The 22,094-nt window shown below is 42.1% G+C and overlaps 1 protein-coding gene across 1 annotated transcript in view; it reads left to right on the forward strand.

Annotated features, from left to right (window-relative positions):
* The window catches only part of SLC1A3 (solute carrier family 1 member 3), a 70,242-nt gene extending 50,024 nt beyond the window's left edge, over positions 1–20,218 (forward strand). The window contains exons 4-10 of the mRNA XM_073543947.1: positions 4,654–4,858; positions 6,766–6,808; positions 9,292–9,584; positions 10,494–10,727; positions 11,637–11,831; positions 15,284–15,418; positions 16,159–20,218. Of these exons, the coding sequence (XP_073400048.1) occupies positions 4,654–4,858; positions 6,766–6,808; positions 9,292–9,584; positions 10,494–10,727; positions 11,637–11,831; positions 15,284–15,418; positions 16,159–16,363 (1,310 nt within the window). The 3' untranslated portion in view covers positions 16,364–20,218. The remainder of the gene's footprint in view (positions 1–4,653; positions 4,859–6,765; positions 6,809–9,291; positions 9,585–10,493; positions 10,728–11,636; positions 11,832–15,283; positions 15,419–16,158) is intronic.
* The last annotated feature ends 1,876 nt before the right edge of the window (positions 20,219–22,094 follow it).

The raw sequence follows: 22,094 nt of genomic DNA on the forward strand, positions 1-22,094 counted from the left end.
CGAGTGTGAAACGGTCACACTGAGTCGAGATAAAGACATAACAAGCACCTCTGGGGGCTACGAGGTAGGGAAAAAAATCCAGTTTAACTCTACATCAGCCCAGAACAAAGTCCGGGTGAATAGACGCTGAACAGAAGGTTTTCTATTCGGACGTCCTCACTTAAGAGTTCTCAGCACTTGAATGTTCGCCCCCCAACGGATCAACAATAATATCCCAAAAATTGTATTAGATAGGCATGGGCCCTATACCTGAGACCCCTTATATCCACAGGATAAAAGGGCTTGTAGAGAGTTTTTGCCCTTCGTGCTCATTGGACCATTCCTTCTTAGTTGCAGTTCCTCTAGGGCGGGGTTTGAGCAGTTTCTCCCACCCAATAGCAACAGAGATGGTACAAAGTAGAGCCTAATCCTGTCTTCGTGAAAGATTTGACTCCATAATATTAAAGTGATTTTCCAGTTCCAGCAAACCAGTTTCAGCAGTTTATTTCGAAATAAATTGTGCTTTATTCACCATCTCCAGGTCCAGCAATGAGTGTCCAGTGCTATTTCTAGTGTCTCCTATTATCTGCAGTGCAGCAGCCAAGTGAGCTTGTGCCATCAACACAAGCAGAACTGATTGGCTGCAGTGCTGTTGATGGGACACCTGTGCTATAGAATCAGTGATGCAGTCATGGACCTGTGGAGGGTGAGTAAAGCTCAGCTTGCTTGTATTAACTGCAGCTGGGAAACTCTTGAAGCACAGTGTAATGGCTACTCAAGGCCTATATACATCTCAATTATGATGGTGCAGACACGGAAATATACAGACGCCAATGTGCCAGAATTGTTTTTGGGAACCCTTGCTCTCCTTTGGCTCCTTTAAGACTACAAGTAATTGTACATCATGAAATTCATTGTCTTAGTCCCGTATGTGCAATTTATCAGTAGGATCTACTTTTAAAGTGACAGTGGGCCCTTATGTAAAAGATTGCATATTTGGTAATCTCCTCCTGCTATAAATGCAGGCCTTGCATCTGCTCTGGGGCTCTTGAAGAAAAGTAGTAGAACTATTGCTATTTAGGATGGTAAACGTGCACAGGATTGCCCTCCCCTAAGGATCTTTGTGGCAAACATGGAAACAGAGAATAAAACACAAAACCTTTTTTACTGAATTCTTAACCAAGAACCTAAGTGCAAAATTTCATAATACGTTTTTTTGGGGTGCCCTGGATCTCCATGCAAGTGCCACTTTGAATTGTATCTGCAACAACATGATACTGATACAATTGAATCCTGTGATAGAGCATGGAACCATAGTCTCCAAGTCTCCAACCTGTGGGCCACCAGCAGCTGTAGACCTACGGTCTATTAGATGTCAGTATCCCAGTGCAGGCTCCCAGTGCTGGCTCCCAGTGCAGGTTCCCAGTGCAGGCTCCAAGTGCAGGCTCCCAGTGCAGGCTCCCAGTGCAGGTTCCCAGTGCAGGCTCCCAGTGCAGGCTCCCAGTGCAGGCTCCCAGTGCAACCTCAGTACATGCACCCAGTGTATCCTCAGTGCAGGCTCCCAGTGCAATCTCAGTGCAGGCTCCCAGTGCATACTCGCAGTGCATCCTCAGTGCAGGTTCCCAGTGTAGACTCCCAGTGCAGACTCCCAGTGCAACCTCAGTACGTTTGGGACGCCCTCACACCCAGGGCTGTGCGGTACTCGGTACCGGGCCCGGTGTATCTCAATGGGAGTTGTCACGGTAGCTGTGGCCCGACCCGTGGCCCTGGGCGCCCATTGTAAATGTTCAGTGTCAATGTGTAAGTCGTGACACCACCTATGGTGTTCGGCAATGTAGATGTTAGGCCGACGCTGCAGACAGATCCTCTGGGACAGATGGTGTGGTGCAGCAGTAATGGTATAGCCCTCCACAGGCAGGGCTGTAGTCCCAGAGCAGTGTAGATATGGTTACACTTAGATGGTGTAGTGTTATGAAAGAGTCACCGTAGGAGGCAGACACAAAAATAGAAGCTACGTCCAGAAAACCAGAGAAGTTGGCAACTATCAGATTGCAGACCCCTGAACCTATCAACACAACTAGCAGTAGCCGTGGGGGGTTCCTACGGTGCCCTAGACCCCTCGATCACAGCCGGAGAGCTAAATAGCCTAAAGACAGAAAAGGAAATCTAAACTGCCCCAGAGCAGACCCCAAAGTAAAAGGCAGCCCCCAACATATAATGACGGTGAAGCAAGATGAAAAAACACTCACACAGACAGAAAGATAGGCTGAGCAAACGATGGGGCCCAAACTAACTAAACAGGACAGGAAAGGAAGGTTGCTGTCTGCAATCTGCCAAAACCCTATCAAAGACATAAGCCAACAGGCTGATATGGAAAAAGACCCTGAAGCAGCTAGGCTTCAAATGCTATATCAGCACTCAGGTACTTTCTGAAGACAGAGCTAAAGGAATTCAGCTCACCCCAGCAGGGAATGGCAGAAATCCAGAAAAACAAAGCAAAACAAAGTCAAAGCACAAATGCAAAAGGCAGAGCAGAAAACTTAGCTTTAGAAGAGCAGGAATTCAGACTGGTCTCCAAGGATCCCACAGAGAAATCACCCGCAGGGCAGAAGGGCATCGGCGGCCTTATATCCAGTCAGTCACTCCACTCAGCCAGTCATCATCATTAGGCTCAGGTGCTTGATAATCAGGCTCACTACCTTTCTTTACCAGAAGAGGGAGTTCATCGGGCCTCAGTAGTGAAGGGGAAAATGAACTCACAACAGTGTAGTGTCAGGCGCAGGGGATGTAGCAGTGCCGGGCAGGTTGACGCAGGAATAAGTGGAGGACACCAGGGCATGTAGTTCCAAAGCTTTACTCACAGTCTGTTGTACAAACAGGTGCCCGCTTCCGTGCCATGTCTTCCGGGTCTGGGACTCAGTCAACCTCCAGGCCAGATGGAATACTCCTTTCCAACACTCCGCCAACATGTGCCTTTCTGAACGTCTCCTCTTATAGCGCCTTTAGATGAAGTACTCCTAGTACTGAGTTACACTGGAGTTCCTCCTGTCCGATGTTCTTATGAACCTTACTTGTACGGCAGACAGCTGTAGCCTGCTTTGGGGACTCCTTGCTACTAAGTCCCGGCTCACTATCCAGTTGCTGTTGTGCCCCCAAGTCTTGTGTGGGAATAAAGTGGTCACTACTTCTATTCCTCCGGTGTCTGCTGCAGGACCATTAGTATCCGTACAACCTCGGGGACCGGGCCCCGGCCTTGCGCTTAGAATTTCTAGGAAGGGTTCTCTTCTCACCCATGTCCTCTGTTCTCTTTTACTCCTCACGTTCCATACTAATCCTTTCTTTCTATGGAGAATCAGGCTTTCAGTCTATGTCGCTCTCTCTCTTCCTTTCCTGTGCCAGCAGACCCAGGTCACTGGGATCTGCTGCAGCACTTCCATCCATCTATCCCTCTCTCTAGGGATCTTCTTCTCTCTCCAACCAACTACTGACTGACTAACTTAAACTCTTCCCGCTCCTTGAAATGTAATCTAACTCCACCCACCTCCCAGCACGTTTCGTGTTCCAAAGAGGGAGCCACCAATGGGTGCTTTGCTACACTCCAAGCAGGGAGCCGCCGAAGGTGCTTTGCTACACTACTTTGTGGTGTGGGGTGCAGGTGTTGGAGCGTGGTCAGGAGTCTCCACCTTACCTGGATGGTGGGATACCACACCTAAGGAGGAGGTGCAGTACCTCTGTGGTGACTGAGCCTCAAGGGCGCCACATATGCACACAGTGCATCCTCAGTGCAGGCTCCCAGTTCAACCTCAGTTTAGGCTCCCAGTGCAGACTCCCAGTTCAGACTCCCACTGCAGATTCCCACTGCAGGCTCCCAGTGCAGCTACCCAGTGCAGACTCCCAGTCCAGGCTTCCAGTGCAGACTCCCATTGCAGGCTCCTAGTGCAGCTCCCAGTGCAACCTCATTGCTGGCTCCCAGTGCAGCCATGCAGTGCAGGCTCCCAGTGCAACCACCCAGTGCAGGCTCCCAGTGCAACCACCCAGTACAGGCACCCAGTGCAGGCTCCCAGTGTAGGCTCTCAGTGCAGGCACCCAGTGCAGGCTCCCACTGCAGGCTCCCAGTTCAGGCTCCCAGTGCAACTACCCAGTGCAGCCACCCAGTGCAGGCTCCCAGTGCAGACTCTCACTGCAGGCTCCCACTGCAGGCTCCCAGTTCAGGCTCCCAGTGCAACCACTCAGTGCAGCCACCCAGTGCAGGCTCCCAGTGCAGACTCTCACTGCAGGCTCCCACTGCAGGCTCCCAGTTCAGGCTCCCAGTGCAACCACCCAGTGCAGGCTCCCAGTGCAGCCACCCAGTGCAATCACCCAGTGCAGGCTCCCAGTGCAGACTCCCAGTGCCGGCGGTGCAATGACACCAATGGAATAAGTGCAAACCATATTTTTTTGCACTGGTTGGCACAAAGGTGATATTATAAGTTTCAGAGGGAATACTCAGGGCAATCCTTACTTTGAATGGAGCACTTAGGGAGGCATAATTTGTTTTAAAGATAGCACTCAAATAGCATTATTGCTGGGTTAGGAGGTAGAATACTAGCTGCTGGCATCCCACCCTACACCATGTACTTTTTCCATATTTCCAGGTCCAGGATGCATTAACAGGTCTTATTTTTTTCTTTTTAGGCATGGCAGCACTGGACAGTAAGGCATCCGGGAAAATGGGAATCCGAGCTGTCGTTTACTACATGACAACAACGGTCATTGCAGTAATCATTGGAATTATCATCGTCATCATAATCCACCCCGGAAAGGGCAGCAAAGAGAAAATGCACCGGGAGGGCAAAATCGAGCAAGTCACCGCTGCGGACGCTTTCCTTGATTTAATCAGGTGCATTATTATCTATAAATCTATAAGTATCCGTATCTGGTGTCTTCTTATGTGACAGAGGGGCCTTTTATCTTCCTCAGGTACCAGGGCCCTGCAAATTATGTGCTTTTCCGGCCTAAGTTATTTGTGATACGTCACACTTCTTTTCATTGCATGATTATATACAATATATTATATTATGGTATATATTATATTACACTGTATTATTTTGTATTAAATTATATTATACAATATATTACACTTTAAATTATATTATGCTATATTATATATATTTTATATTATATGTATTATACATTATATATACAGTATTTATATATATATAAAATAATTCAGATTATACTATATAAAATATTTTATTTTATATTATCTATTTTATATTTAAATAATAAGTAATATAAAAATAGTAAATAAATCTAATATGTCATACATACTGTATATCATAATATTCCAATGTATTACATATATAATATTTATATATACTGTATAGATATATACTGTATATACAGTATATATATATATATATATATATAATATAAATACATCTAATATAGTATATATAATATTCTAATATATTGCATATATAGATACATAATAATATATATATATATATATATATATAATATGTATTACATAAAATTGCTTAATAAGGTAAATTATATTTTACTAGCTGAAGAGCCCGGCGCTGCCCAGGCATAGTAACTAACTGTGGTTAGTTATAGCAAATTATAATTCTCCTCCATCCCATAGTCCCGTGCCCATATACCCATCATACATAGCCACGATCCCATAGGCCCGTGCCCATATACCCATCATACATATCTCCTATCCCATAGCCGAGTGCCCATATACCCATCACACATTCTCCATCCCATAGTCTCATGCCCATATACCCATCATACATATTCGCCATCCCATAGTCTCGTGCCCATATACCCATCACACATCCTTCATCTCATAGTCCCATGCCCATATATCCATCATACATATCCTCTATCCCATAGTCGAGTGCCCATATACCCAACACATCCTCCATCCCATAGTCCAGTGCCCATATACCCATCACACATCCTCCATCCCATAGTCCCGTGCCCATATACCCATCATACATATTCGCCATCCCATAGTCGAGTGCCCATATACCCATCACACATCCTCCATCCCATAGTCCCATGCCCATATACCCATCATACATATTCGCCATCCCATAGTCCCGTGCCCATATACCCATCATACATATTCGCCATCCCATAGTCCCATGCCCATATACCCATCACACATCCTCCATCCCATAGTCCCGTGCCCATATACCCATCATACATATCCTCCATCCTATAGTCGAGTGCCCATATACCCATCACACATCTTCCATCCCATAGTCCAGTGCCCATATACCCATCACACATCCTCCATCCCATAGTCAACCATTATGACATCATAATGAGCGGCGGGGCTTGCAACCTATGATGACATCAGCATCGCCATGGCAACCATTATGACATCATAATGAGGGGCGGGGCTTGATACACACACACTTTCACACTTTTTCCCCATTATGTACTGTAGATAGGGGCAAAATTGTTTGGTGAATTGGAACGCGTGGGGTTAAAATTTCGCCTCACAACATAGCTTAGGACACTCTCGGGGTCCAGACGTGTGACTGTGCCAAATTTTGTGGCTGTAGCTGTGACGGTGCGGATGCCAATCCCGGACATACACACATACATACATACATACACACATACATACATACACACATACAGTACATACATACACACATACATACACACACTTGAGCTTTATATATTAGATTACATAACATTATTCATTATATTATACATATTATAACATTATATTACTTTTTTCTATGGGTTTCGTAACCTTTCTCTATTTCATCTCCTTCCTGACAGAAATATGTTCCCTCCCAATATGGTGGAGGCCTGCTTCAAACAGGTACGAGATCCACGATAACCTCTAAACATTATAAATGTGGCGTATTAGGCTATGTGCACACGCTGCGGATTCACCACGGATTTGTATCTGCAGATGCACAGGTAAAACCACAGCTAAAATGACCTGCGGATTGGCCTGCGGTTTTCCCCTGCGGTTTGACACCTGGACAATGGAATAGGCGGTAAACCGCAGCGGAATCCGCAGAAAGAAGTGACATGTCAGTTCTTTCTGCAGATTCAAAATCAAAACCTCAGCTTTTCCGCAGTTGAAAATCCGCAGCATGTGCACAGCAGAATGTAAATCCCATAGACTTACATGCTACTGTACACTGTCTGCAGAACTGCTGCGGATCCACAGAGGCCAAAGCCGCAGCGTGTGCACATAGCCTTACAGTTATTGCTGATATTTACTGTTTATTTATACTACTTCTATATACTATATTTACTATATTTCTTGTTGGAATTGAGTGGTAATCCCCATATTGCATAATGGCGGCCATATTGGTTGTCACCTAGACGCAGACATAATACACCCATGTAAAGGGTTCTGACATAGTTTGCGTACACAGCTCCGGTGCAGAGCTATGTGCCTTCCTAATGGTTCCACTTAAACAATGGAGAAAAGCACAGAGAAAATTAACTAATCTTTGACCGAACCCGTTCATGTCACACATTGTGTTTTGAGTACCGTCACGTTAAATGCGCGATGGCTTCAGTACCGCAACAAGAGATTATACAACAGCGATGTACAGCAAGCAAACTGAGCAGACACAGGACGAATCTAGCAATGTTCTGCCCTCATCACAAACACTGGGGTAGATGGTTGGAAACGGTCTGTTATAAAACCAATATGTCCGCCCATAGCAACCAATCACAGCACAGCTCTCATGTTATCAGAGCTGTTTATAAAATGCAAGCTGTGCTATGATTGGTTGCTATGGGAAACATGGACAGATGTACTTTTAGATAGTTTGGATAAACAAGAGCCACTGTCTCCCAGGACACAGTCTCACGTCCTGACACATGGAGGGCTATCTCTCTTCTTCCAGTCCCTGCCCTCTAGGGCTCCTTCTGTTCTTTATGCTACTGATTCTGCACCTCAAGGATCCTCCCTTGGAGAAATCTAAAGGGGACCACCTTTTGATCTTCTCTATTTATACTTATACTAACAGTTGGGCGGCTAAACACTTAGGCCCTGACTCTCAAGGGCTTTCACTCGCACTCCCTCCTTCCACTGTCTATTCTGCAGACCACTCTTTAGTTCATGTCACAGGTCGCCAGAGCAACCAGTGCAGACTCAACCGGACCCATGGTGACTCTCCTAAACCCTTTTCAGGACCCGACTACAGTCTCCCCAGATTAGGGTCTCTCAACTATTTCCACAGTCTCATCACACTCCAAAGAGCTAAGCCCACAGGCCCACGATACACTTCAGCCATTACCACTTACGTGGCGTTCTTGCAGACCTTCTTCCCTTTGAACTCTAGACCAGCATAGTCATCATCCATTCGGTCATTTACTTACATGGCCTTACATCGCCGAGGAGCCAAACTGCCTTTAGTTTCTGAAGTCCGTTCACGTTCCAACTGGTGACCGATCAGGCATGTCTCCCGACATCTGGTCCACCATTTTCACACCAGCAATCTTCCACATAGAAATCCTAGTAAAGTTCTAATGTGCCTGCCAATGATTAACACATTATGTTCCCACAATCGCATCTCTGATGCCGAGTGGGTGTGACAAGAGGGCCCAAATAGCTGTCTAACCATTTAGAAGCCATGGTCGCTGTTCACCATGACATCTAAGGAGTGTACCGCTACGATCAAAACCTATAGTTACTGGCAGATGTCTGCTGTGTAAAACTGTCAGCACCAGCCTGATATGTAGCAGGCTCAGTACTTGAGCCTGGTACATGAATATCTTCTATTTCTGCCTCTTGACGCTACCACCCCTCCTTGCCATGCGCTGAATTTTGGTTACAAGCCTTACCACCATTGGCGGTACATTTTCTACAACCTAAGCTTAGAAGGACTCACTTTCTTTACTAGGTGACCAAAGTCTTGATCTATCAGAGTCTCTTCTCTCCATTTCTCAGGTTACACCATGAGCTACCAGGACCCAGTCAGTCCGCCATATCTACCTTATGACAGTCGCCCAGAAGTCCTTCCTCCATCAATAGCCCGCCATATCTACTTTCTGACAGTCGCCCAGAAGTCCTTCCTCCATCAATAGCAACACACACATCATAGCCATACAGCACAATGAACCATGGAGACATATCGGTGTGCATATGTGTGATAGACCCAAAACAGTACTTAATTTTTTTTTACCAATTTTATTTGCAAAGTTGCTCCATTTTTTTTTATTTTAGATATATTGGAACAGAAATTCAAATTTATGACTATAATTCACAAGATTAGCACTTACTCTTATTTTTATGACATTTTTTATATGAATAAACCTTACATTTTTTTTCTTATTCAGTTCAAGACGAATTATGAGAAGAAACAGTTCAAGATTTATGTGCCTCAAAATGAAACCTTGTTGGCCTCAGTCATGAACAATGTATCGGAGGCCATGGAGTCATTAACCAAATTTCGGGAAGAGATGGTGCCCGTTCCGGGGGCAGTGAATGGCGTTAATGCGCTGGGACTTGTGGTGTTCTCGATGTGCTTTGGTCTGGTGATTGGAAACATGAAAGAACAAGGCAAAGCCTTAAAAGATTTCTTTGACAGCCTCAATGAGGCCATTATGAGATTGGTTGCGGTGATTATGTGGTGAGTATCCATGTATTACGATGATACATGAGGCCGCATAGACATAGCAGAGATGCGTGCGTGGACTTAAGGTGGCGCACAAGGTGCAGTTTCTTTATGACCAGTCCTATGGCGTTCTCTCTTACGGTAGATTTGCATATGTATTTGCTGCAGAATTTTGGGGCATATTCCTCTCCGAAGAACTGCAACAATTCACATTTCAATACATATGAGTGGGATTTTCAAAATCAAACAAAAACTGCAGATTTAAAGGGCTTGTCCCATTTCAACTAATTTTAGCGTGTAGGCTATAAAATAATAAACTGAGTTTTACTTACCCTCCTCAAGTTGATAGCTGCCTCTCGATGCTGCATCGGTCTTATGTTAGTCAACTTCAGCGCAGTAGCCAATCACTGATCCCATTAAAAACTATGGAATGTGTAATCCAGCTTTATTATTACGAGTATTTTGGTCATTTAAGCCTCACCCCGAAGGACCATGCAGAAATGCCCCCAAAATTCCTCAAAACGGCCACAGAACACTCAATTTTGGTGAGTCTGATAATGCCATTTCCCTTTTCTGAAGTTCAGATTTCCAAGAAGTATTTAATACTAATACTTTTTGTTATTGAATACTCCATACATGGTAAGTCCCCCACAACATCCAAGCGATGGCCCACACTCCCAGAGGAATGGGTGACTCTCTTGAAACATCAAGGGTAACATCGTTTACGATAGGTTTCTTCCATACAAGGGGTGCATAAAGAAAAAGGTATAGAGTGGACATAGTGTAAAAAAAGGGATATAGCTATTTGGTTGCACATTACACACAACGCATGAGTGTCCTGCTGGAAGGGCTTGCCTAAAAGATGGTTAGTGTGAATGTATATCATGACATTGTGTAGTTGATGTATGGTGACCTTGTTCCTAGGTATGCCCCCATAGGAATCCTCTTTTTGATTGCTGGGAAGATTGCAGAGATGGAAGACATGGGGGTGGTCGGAGGGCAGCTTGGCATGTACACCATCACTGTGATTATAGGGCTTCTTATCCACGCCATCGTCGTCCTTCCTTTGCTTTACTTCCTTGTTACTCGTAAAAACCCTTGGGTGTTCATCGGAGGATTGCTGCAAGCCTTGATCACAGCCCTGGGAACTTCCTCAAGGTAAGCACTCATCCAAACATAATTGTCATCTATTCATATTCCTCCCCTTATCAAAGTGCTATCAAAGTATATGGTGTAAGCAGAACCCTATGAAAGCCCCATATCTTTATATCTTCTGCATAGTGTAGCAAAACAAGGATCTACTGTGGCGCACTTTCACTTAGCGTCTAAGTTGACCAGAAAGCTGACCAAGAGAGACAGATGGGGTCGTATAAAGGGTTAATCCCAACATTAAACATTATCATCAATTTACAGGATAACTTTCTGATTGGTGGGGATGCAACTGCAAGGATCCCCACCCATCCCAGATATGCAGACCACCAAGTGCGGCGTTTGGCAATCTCCACAGTATCATACAGAGTCAATGGAGCATCGGAGCGCATGCGCGGTCAACTCTTCATTCTGAAGGGAATCATTATTGGAATCAGTAGGATTCTTATCTCTAGAATTAGTAACTTAGGTGATAGCCCCCAAAGCCGGTTTCCAACTCAACATGAGAGCCACCCCTCATGCTGGGCCTAATAATGGTGTCATAGTTTGTGTGGTTATATATGAGGCAAAGGTAGGAGTCACATCCAGGTCCAAAGAATCCTCCGCTACCTAAGAAGATACCAGTACTATAAATGTGACAAGGTAGATGGGGACATTGTACAGATTTTGCACTGGGGTCCAGGAGCTTCAAGTGATGGCTAAGCCGTCCTCAGTACAACGATGAGTTGTGCGCTTCTAATACGCAACCTCCAGTGCCTAAAGCATACGGACCAAAAGTCGAAACCAAGTAGAGGGGATTAGGCTACTCTGTCACTGGTGAGGAAGCAGATTGGAGCAGAAGAAACCTAAACCGCTTTCCTCCCTATCGCCTGCTCCATGCTGTTCAGCTCACATCTACTGTTTTGTTTTTTTTTGCAGCTCTGCAACTTTACCGATTACATTCAAGTGTCTGGAAGAAAACAATAAAGTGGACAAGAGGGTGACCCGATTTGTACTACCAGTAGGAGCTACAATCAATATGGACGGCACCGCCCTCTATGAAGCCCTGGCTGCTATTTTCATTGCTCAAGTCAACAATTATGACCTTAATTTTGGACAGATTATTACAATAAGGTAATTGATTCCATTCTTAGAACAGCAGGAGCTGCTCCACAGCTGCATTTACAATTCTACAGACTTCAGAGCAGAAATCTTCCTCTACTACATGCAAGCAGCTTATTTCAGATCTTTCTCTTTTGAGAAGTAAAAGCACGGATTTGTGTTGCTTATGTAAGAATTGCAAATACATTGCAAAACTTAAAATGACTACAGTTGATCAAACATTATGGAAGCTTTTGTCTTAAAGATTATACAGTGCCTTGAAAAGGTATTCATACCTCAGTAACTTTTCAACATTTTTCACGCTGCACTCACAAACATTAATTAATTTTATTGGGATTTTATGTGATACCAACACAAAGTAGAAAGTATTTGTGAAGTGTAAAAGAAATGACACATGATTTTCTAAATATTTTAAAAATATAAATCTTAAAATTGTGATGTGCATTTGTATTCAGCCCCTTGTATTTTGGTACCCCTTAATAAAATCCTGAATGCCTCCAGAAATCATAGTATTAGTACATTGAGTCCACCTTTGTATCATTTCTTCTCAGGATAACTACAGCTGTTCTGTGAAAGCCTCAGAGGTTTGTGTAAGAACATTAGTGATCAAACACTATCATGAAAACGAAGGAACACACCAGACAAGTCAGGGATAAAGTTGTGGAGAAGAGGAAAACAGGGTTAGGTTATAAAAAAAATAGCCCAAGCTCTGGACATCTCACACAGCACTGTTCAGTTCATTATCCAAAAATGGAAGGAGTATAGCAAACTGCAAACCTACCAAGACACGGCCATCCACCTAAACTGACATGCCAAACAAGGAGAGCACTAAATAGAGAAGCAGCCGAAAGGACCACAGTCACTGGAGGAGCTGCAGAAAACCACAGCTCAGGGAAGAGAATCAGTTCACTGGACAACTATTAGTCATATACTCCACAAAATGCGACTTCATGGAACAGTGACAAGAAGAAAGACATTTTTGAAAGGAAGCCATAAGAAGTTTAGATGGGGGAACCAGAACAGTAAAGTTCGGCATCCGTACCGAACATCTACTGTTCGGGCACAGATACCGAACACGGACTTCACCAGGAAGTCTGTGTTACTGTTTGGGTTCGGCCCTCCCATCACCCGATGTGTCTCACGCTGTGCATGACAAGGTGGCAAACACTGCCTCTGATCGGCGGTAAAATCATTGCCAGCTATCAGATGAAAGCGTGAGCCCGCAGCTGTGATCAGAGGATTACCTGCGGTCACTGGCGTCAGCTGATGGGACTACTGCTCTCATCAGCCTTTGCCTGCTGCCGCTAATAACAGTGAGGGCAGGCGGCAGCTGATGGGAGCATTCATCACCCGGCACCTGAGCTCTAAATAAATAACTTAAAAAAACAGCATGTGGACCCCTCTATTCTTGATAACCTTGCGGAAGCTGACACCTGAGAGTTGCTGCCCCAGCTGTCAATTTTGCCTGGCTAGTTACTCCCATCAGCCGCTCCTGCTCTTGATGTTATTAGCGGCAGCAGGCGTTGGCTGATGGAAGCAGTAGTCCTATCAGCCTCCGCCAGTGACTGGAGATAAACTTTTTACCTCCGATCATAGCTGTGGGCTCAAATGACAACGTGGGAACAGCGACTGTCTTACTGGCAGTAATGATTTTACCACCGATCAGAGGCAGTGTTTGCCGGGCTGTTATGCACAGGAGCAAACACTAGGGTGAATGGGGTTTGGGTCCAGGTACTCTTCTGGTACCCGAACCCAAACTTTTTTTTAACTGTTCGACAGAACCTGCTAGACCAGAACTTCCAGGGGTCCGCCCATCTCTAATAAGAAGTCCCATTTGCAATTTGCAAAAAACCATGTAGGGGACACCGCAAGCATGTGGAAGAAGGTGCTCCGGTCAAATGAGACCAAAGGAGGACTTTTTGGGCTAAATGTAAAACACTATGTGTGGTGGAAAACTGACACAGAACATCACCCTGAAAATACCATCCCTACCATCAATCATGGTGGTGGCAGCACCCTGTTGCTGGTCAGAGTTGATGGGAAGATGAATGGAGCGCAATCCTGGAGGAAAATTTGTTACAGTCTTCAGACTGGGGCATAGGTTCACCTTCCAGCAGAATGATCTTAAACATCTTGCTAGAGCTACAATGGAGGGTTTAGATCAGAGTATATCCATGTACATAAATGACCCAGTCACAGTCCAAACATAAATCCCATTGAAAATCAGTGGCAACACTTGAAAATTACTGCTCACAGATGCCTCTATCTAATCTAATTGAGTGACAGCGAGTGTGAAAAGAACAGGCAAAAATGTCATCTTTAGACATGGAAAAAGACTTAGGCATCTTAGTCAATAAGAAGCTAAATTGGAGTGCCCAGTGTCAGGCAGCTGCCACCAAAGCAAATAGGGTCATGGGATGCATTAGAAGAGGTCTGGGGACACAAGATGAAAACATAATTCTCCCTCTGTACAAATCACTCGTCAGACCACACTTGGAGTATTGTGTGCCATTTTGGATGCCTGTGCTCAAGAAAGACATTACTGAACTTGAAAATGTTCAAAGGCGGGCTACTAAAATGATAAATGGAGTTGGTTCACTACAATACCCAGAAAGGCTATCAAAATTAGGTCTATTTACTCTAGAAAAGAGAAGACTTAGGGGAGACTTAATATATATGTACAAGTACAGTATATCAGAGGGCAATACAGAGATCTCTCCAATGAACTGTTTGTAAAAAGGACTGTGACAAGAACAAGGGGGCATTCTCTTCGTTTAGAGGAAAGACAATTTCTGCACCAGCATAGAAGAGGGTTCTTCACGGTAAGAGCAGTGAGGCTCTGGAATTCTCTTCCTGAGGATGTGGTGATGGCCAACTCACTGAATGAATTTAAGAAAGGAATGGATGCTTTTCTTGTGAGTAACAGTATAGAAGGTTACGAATAACAGAATATTATAGGTAGATGGTTGACCCAGCTTAGGGGAAGGAATTTATTTCCCTATGGAGAAAATTAGCTTCTACTCTGTGGGTTTTTTGCCTTCCCCAGGATCAACAATGCAGAACAGCTGCACTAAAAATGGGCTGAACTGGATGGACATAAGGTCTTCCTTCAGCCTTCAAAACTGTGTTACTATGTTACTATGTAAAACTGGAAGAGACTGTAGCAGAGATTGCCGTGAACGGTGGTCCTACAAAGTATTGACTCGGGGGACTGAATACAAATGCATGTCAAAATTTTCAGATTTATATTTTTAAAGTACGGTAATTAGAAAACCCCATATTATTTCCTTTCCATTTCACAAATACTTGCTCCTTTGTGTTTTTATCACGTAAAATACCAATAAAATACATTTAGGTTTGTGGGTGTATCGTGAGAAAATGTGGAAAAGGCACTGCATATGAACTATTTTTGGAATTTCTGACAATGTTCTCAGTAAGTAATATAACTTGTTCTTTATTTGTAGTATCACAGCCACAGCTGCAAGTATTGGAGCCGCTGGGATCCCACAAGCCGGTCTTGTCACCATGGTTATTGTGCTGACATCGGTGGGATTGCCAACAGAAGACATTACATTGATCATTGCAGTTGATTGGTTTTTGTAAGTATTTACCAAAATTTTATTTGCAGGACTAGTTTGATCGTTTTGTCATCCCAGAAGGTTACAATTAGTTCTTATCAAGTCTCTGAGATATCTATTGAATATTTGATCTGGGGTTTCCTTTACCATGCCCCCTTCTGATCACCTACAAAAGCAAGTAATACTAACCCTAAAGCTGAAGTCCATTAATTAACTACCATACTTTCATACTGCTCTAATGCAGCAATTTTACAAATATATATTACTTTTAAAACTCTCTTACTATTGGGTGGCTATTGCTTCTTACAGACCCGAGTCTCCATAGTAACAGACTACAAACGATCTCTGTGTAGTCTGATTCTGCAGTCATAGAAGCTTCCATCTGGCCCTTACTGCTCAATTCTACATTTCTTAGGTTATCGAGAAAAGAAGGAGGAGGCGATGGAAGTGGAGTATCACATAACTACAAACTATACAGCAATTGTTTGTAGTCTGTTTGCATGGCAATTTATAAATTATGACCTGTAGACACTCAATGGTTGAATATTATCAATGAAGGCTAAAAAAGACCACAAACCAGCCAAGTGGTAGTGGTCAGATGGAAGGGTGTAGAGGTGTTGGGATCAGTAGAAAATCACCCCAAGGCCAAAACAATTCTCACCCTCATATAGAGCTCCTATTCCTCTGCTTAGACATAGATGTAACCCAAATCCTAAGTACTGAGTGGGTTTGTCTTTCATGGTCTACATCTTAAATTACAGGGACCGGCTTCGTACCACCACAAACGTGCTTGGGGACTCACTTGGTGCTGGAATAGTGGAGCATCTGTCCAGACATGAGCTGAAAAAGGGTGATGCTGAAATGGGCAACTCCGTGATTGAGGAAAATGAAATGAAGAAACCCTACCAGCTGATCTCCCAGGAAAATGAAACTGAAAAACCCATAGACAGCGAAACTAAAATGTAGACGCCCTCCATCATCTTCTGACTGGAAACACGCTCATTCTATATCATCTTAACTTGCAAACATATCGTCTGGTGCTAGTGTGACGCCAACTGTAGCCAGACAACCATCAATCATCGGTGCCACAATACCCGTTTTTTATTTTTTAATAATATTTTGCCAACGTGGCTCTGACCAGTTTGTGCTAACCGAAGATGAAAATACCATGCTTGTACGAGAGTTTTATTTTAGTAATATGGGGGTTTTATATCTCTTTTTATGACCTGGAAACCAAGGGTGTAGCAATCGGGGGTACAGCGGAAACAATCAGCCCCAAGTCCCGCCTCATAACATAGATGGAGGGCCTGTTGAAGATTTTGTATTGGAGTCCCTCTACTGTGTCCTAAAGGGTAGGACTTCACAATAATTGGTAATAATTAAAAGATTACCCTTTAGTAAGGGTTTGCTTATCACCAAGGCTGTTCATACAACTTCTAGAGGAGCAAATGGGTAGGGGGTCCTATGTAAGTTTTCATCAACACGTAGAAGGATGTTGAAAAGAGTTGTCCTTCATGGGATCTGCACTTTAGCAAAAAAGGGGTATAAAACTAGATCCTTTTGTTGAATCCTTTTTGAACTATTTTGTTCACAAAGAACATATAGTCAAGTGAGTGACCCTAAATAGAGGTCATGTGATGGGCAAGGCATGGTAGGGCCCCCCGTACTAAATTTTGATAATGGTCACTGCTATCTAAAACCATTGTTTTCCCTAAGAATGGTTAAATTGATACCTAGATTTCTGCCACCTAAATTAGAGCCATCTCTAAAAGTTACCACCGAGTGCTTATTAGACAGGGCGCCTAATATTCCAATTTACCCAAGGAGAAAAAAAAATTTGAAGGACCAAATTCACAAGTGTTTTTTTAAGTTAACTTTTACAATTTAGGGTCCACATCAATCATCCACAGGGTAGAGCGCCATTCTATCTGGGGGATTCATCACGTCCCTACATTGCATTGATTTCAGTAGGTGCTCTGTAATACTTCATTTCTCCTGTGGGGGCACTGTAAGAGAATTGAACATTTGCTGGGGGCTCCAGCATTTGAACACACTGTGATCGGTTTATCATTAACAGATTCTTCCAATTGAAAGAGATTTCCAATGTAGACACCGTCTTTAAATATAGGCTACTTTTAGTTATACCATTACTTTGAATTCTACAATAAAAAGGGATATAGCATTTTTATTAAAATTAATTTCCCATCTCATATCTATGCCTGTGGTTCACCGAACATTAAAGTTAATCATTATGATAAAATGGTTATTTTATGAAGGGTATTGCTGGAATTTTTTGATATTTTTTCTTCGATTTACTTGAAGGCTTCAGACTTGTCTCCCTTTGTCTTACAGAGTATAATAACATTTGGTGGCAGCTATGCCTTCTGCTATTTTTTTTTTTAATTTTTTTAACAATCTATTGATGCTGCTCTCAAGTCAAAAGTATCTTAGGGTGTGTTCACCTTTAAAAAAAATGATCAGAGATGTTCCCATTTATCTCTATGGGACTCAAACATTGCCACAGTTCATTGCCAGAGAACATCTCAGACCCCACTTGAAATGTCTATTGGGCCACAATTGGGAATGTGAAAAGTAAAAAGTTTTTTTTATTTACTCTGACATATTCCATTTTAGAAGTGATTTTGCTTGTGTTAATGAATTAAGACCCGTGAACACAAATTGTAGTGCCCTATATGATGGCACACAGAGTCCCGTAGATCCATACTACAGGGGAGATTGTCTCCAAAATACTTGTAGATCATATATGAATCCGTGATAGAATTGCAGTATGGGTCTATGTAGATAACAGTCTCTATAACTACATTGTAGGACTAGGGGGGGTTCTGCCTTACCTCCCTATTTTCCATAATGCAATCTTATCCAGCCGAAAAGAATGAGTGGTCATACTTCAGATGCCCATATACCTTACCTAGTGGTCAGCCGATGCACTTTATAGATTTATAGAGGAGTAAACTTCTGCCTGACACCTCTGGTGGTGGCATATCTCCCTGTGAAATAAAAGTATTGGGCGTTGACATTAAACATGCAGAATACATCACGGACGAATCATAGGCAGCTGTTGGAGTAGAGATCCGAATGTCAGAGATTGACAAGGCAATGATGGTTTACTACCATCTCTGCCTTCCCATTAAGATAGATGGTCAACCAGTCCTTCCAAAATGTAGTGAAAAAAACACTTCTCAAGATCACCAAACTGGATGTTTAATCACCAGAGTACGGGAAGGCTCCCACGGATCGGTCAGAGCAGACACACTATAGAAATCAGCAGATTGGAAAGAGATCCAGCATTTATGAAGGCCCAGGTAATTATATATAAAACTTAACATTTATTAGATTATTTAAAAATTCCAGGGTATCCACTCCGGCAAAAAATAGATAAGTACAGATAACTAGATGGACCTACACATTTCGGCCGTACGCCTTACTCATGGTCTCAAGACTCAAGACCATGAGTAAGGCGTCCAGGCAAAGCGTGTAGGTCCGTCTGGTTATCTCCACTTATCTATCTATATTTTGAAGCTTTGAAATAACCTATTAAAAGTTATGTTTTATATATATTTACCCGGGACTTCATACACGCGGTATCTCTTTCCTACTTGCCGATTCCAAAACCTAGCATTTGGAGGCCCTAAGAGCCATCATCAAGGCTAAGTGGAGAGAGCAATGCCTCCTCTCCTACATATAGGCCAGATAGGGTCTTGGTCCCAAAGGTGGAATCGGGGCCCAGAAAAATATCTCTTGCCAAGGAGCAACCACTAACCTTAATTTGTCTCCATAGAGAAAAACATTCATGTCCTTCATGTGCAATTTTGACTTACCAATCGCACATGTGATCAAATGTGTTATTATAAAAGACCAGTGCGCCTTGTAAATGTAGTCTTAAGATTACAAATTTAATGACGAAGGGTTTTTTTTAATGTTTTTCTGTAGGGTTCATGCCCATGGCAATTGAGAGTATCTCCATAATACACAATACATCATGCCATATTTTTCTCTCTCTCACAGATTGAGGAAAAGCCTCTGTGGGTAACACATGGGGACAATATTGGCCAATCGCAGCCCATGGGACCTGTGCATGAGCTGTATTATGACCCTGTGTATGAGCCCTTTAATCCAATGCCCTTTGGGTTTTTAAGTAAGACAAAACAAGTTTGAGCATTTTTGTCCATCATGATAGAGTTAACATAATTTTCAATGTGATATGAATACTCACCAGAAATTGAACCCAAATGTATCTCAGCCACTGTTCTTTAAAGGTTATGTAATTTCCGTTCTGTATATATATTGTGTAAAAGAAAAAGCGATCATTTTTTTAAGTGCAGAGTATGTACTATCCTGAGAAATATCTACGTTCGCTAGAAGTTTTAACTGGGTACCTTTTTAAAAAAGATCTACAGGCATTACACAAGTCAGAGATATACAGTACAATATAAATGCTATATTTTGCTAATATGAATAGAGAAATACAGATCTTATGAAATGTAAGTAGAGATATTTTTTATAATAGATACAAAAAAATTCTATGTACAAAACTTAACTTTAGAGAGTAACTGTGTGTGTTGTTTTTGAATTTTGTGAACATTTTGATAAAATTCTAATGTTGAAAATTGTCGTTTATTTGTTAATTTTTTTTAAATCATTTGTCTTTTTGTCATGTAACTAACTGTTTTCATGAATCAGGTACAATAGAAGTTTCTTTCCACATGTCCTTTACTGGTTCTGTTTTCATGTACCCAGTGTGGATTGAAGAATTGTACTTTGTAGGTGTATTTTCAATAAAAAAATAGATTCTAAAAGAAACCATTCTACTTGTTTGCACATTGTTTTTGGATGCTTTTATTTTAAAAATCAAGCCAAATCTAAAAAAATCAAATTTTAGAATTGATAGAGAATCAAAATTCAATTTGAAAGAGTATGTGAAATACATAAAAAATTGTAAATGACAAGATAGGGATTCTGGCATGGAGGAGAGAGAATAAGAAGTGAAAAAAATTACGAATTAGAAAAAAAATATAAAAAATATAAATTAGGTTGTGTGGTGGAATAAGATGAGAAAATAAACTGTTAATATGTGGTAACAAAGTTTTAGGTAAAAACAAAAATAGAAATCATAGCATTTAAACATTAGAACATTAAAATGAAAAAGGAGCAAAAAAATATATTTTAAAAATGTATATCCATAGCCAAGTTATCATTTAATAATGTTGCTAAACTTACATGCAACTCTATGCATGATGTGAGATCAAACCTAATCTCTGACTTCTAAATTAATTTAGACCTCACACCAGACCCCTAGATAAATTCAGACCAGACCTTTAAATTAATCAGAACCCAGATCAATCCTCTAAATTATTTCAGACCTCAGATCAGACTGCTAAATTAATTTAGACCCCAGACGGATTCCCAAATTAATCAGACCTCAGACCAGACCCCTTAATAGTTTCCAACATCAGACCAGGCCCCTCTATCTATTTCGAGTCTTTATTTTAGTCTTATTTTCATCACTTTGGGGCATTAATGATCACAAGTTGTGAGGCAAGCTGATGATTGGACCATTTGCCAGGCCCATATTTAAGTAGACCCCTTGGTGGTTACATTACTGACTGAACAGTTTGACTACGGGGTCTGTAGATAGTGTCGGACTGGGGTGCCAAGTGACCATCAGTAACCAACTTCAGGACGTCACTTTTCAGCTACATACAAATGTGACATTATCCTCAATCACAGAGTTATATAACAAAGAACTGGGTAGATTGGTAATAGAATAAGATGATGCCTTTATCTGTACATAGTAATTCAAGTATATTGTGCAAAGTACTGCTCATATATGAGGGTGGTGGCCCACTGTTACACAGGGGCCCACCAGAGGATTCTCTTGTTGTCCTGTGGGCCAGTCAACTCCTGTCTGTAGACACCTGGGACCACTAAAACTTCACCAATGGTTATAGTTATTTTCTTTGGTTACTACTCCTTCCATAGGCATGTATACATATGTGAGAAAGAGGAATATTAGCTTTACAATGTATTTTTATAAATTTTGAAGGTGAATTTCTTTATATTTTTTCCCAATGTAATAAGTTTATTAAAAATGATTAAAGATGCAAAGTAAGCAAATCAGTATAATAAACTAACACAAGCTACATGGTATAGATTTTGATTATACGTTAGAGAAATGTATTCTCAAAATAAAACAAGTGAGTAGTACCCACAGTCAGTGGTGTAACTCCAAGTTCATGGGCCCCAAATGCGAAATCGTCAACAGAAACCCCAACCATAAATGCTTTTTTACTGCCCATAGACCGTAAACGTCTGATTGGCATATTATTTTGGAATAATGATCTAAAATGTCATGGTATATTATGCAGATCATACAACTGCAGGAGCAGGGAACCGGCTGTAAGAGACAGCTAGACTCCCCATTGAGAAGGCAGAAATGGTATATTACCATCTCTGCCTTAATGATCGCTTTATTCACAACATCACAGCACTGATTATGAAGCATGAAGAGACTTTTCTTCCCGTGGATCCAGTGATGACATGATCATCAGGTGTAGATAGAAAGCCAGAACTGCCATCCTCAGTGACATTTGAATATATATATATATATATATATATATATATATATATATATATATATATATATATATATATATATATATATATATATGTTATGGCC

The sequence above is a fragment of the Dendrobates tinctorius genome, unplaced genomic scaffold, assembly GCF_039654945.1.
Source record: "Dendrobates tinctorius isolate UK_male_01 unplaced genomic scaffold, ASM3965494v1 ptg000135l, whole genome shotgun sequence".
Lineage (NCBI taxonomy): Eukaryota > Metazoa > Chordata > Amphibia > Anura > Dendrobatidae > Dendrobates > Dendrobates tinctorius.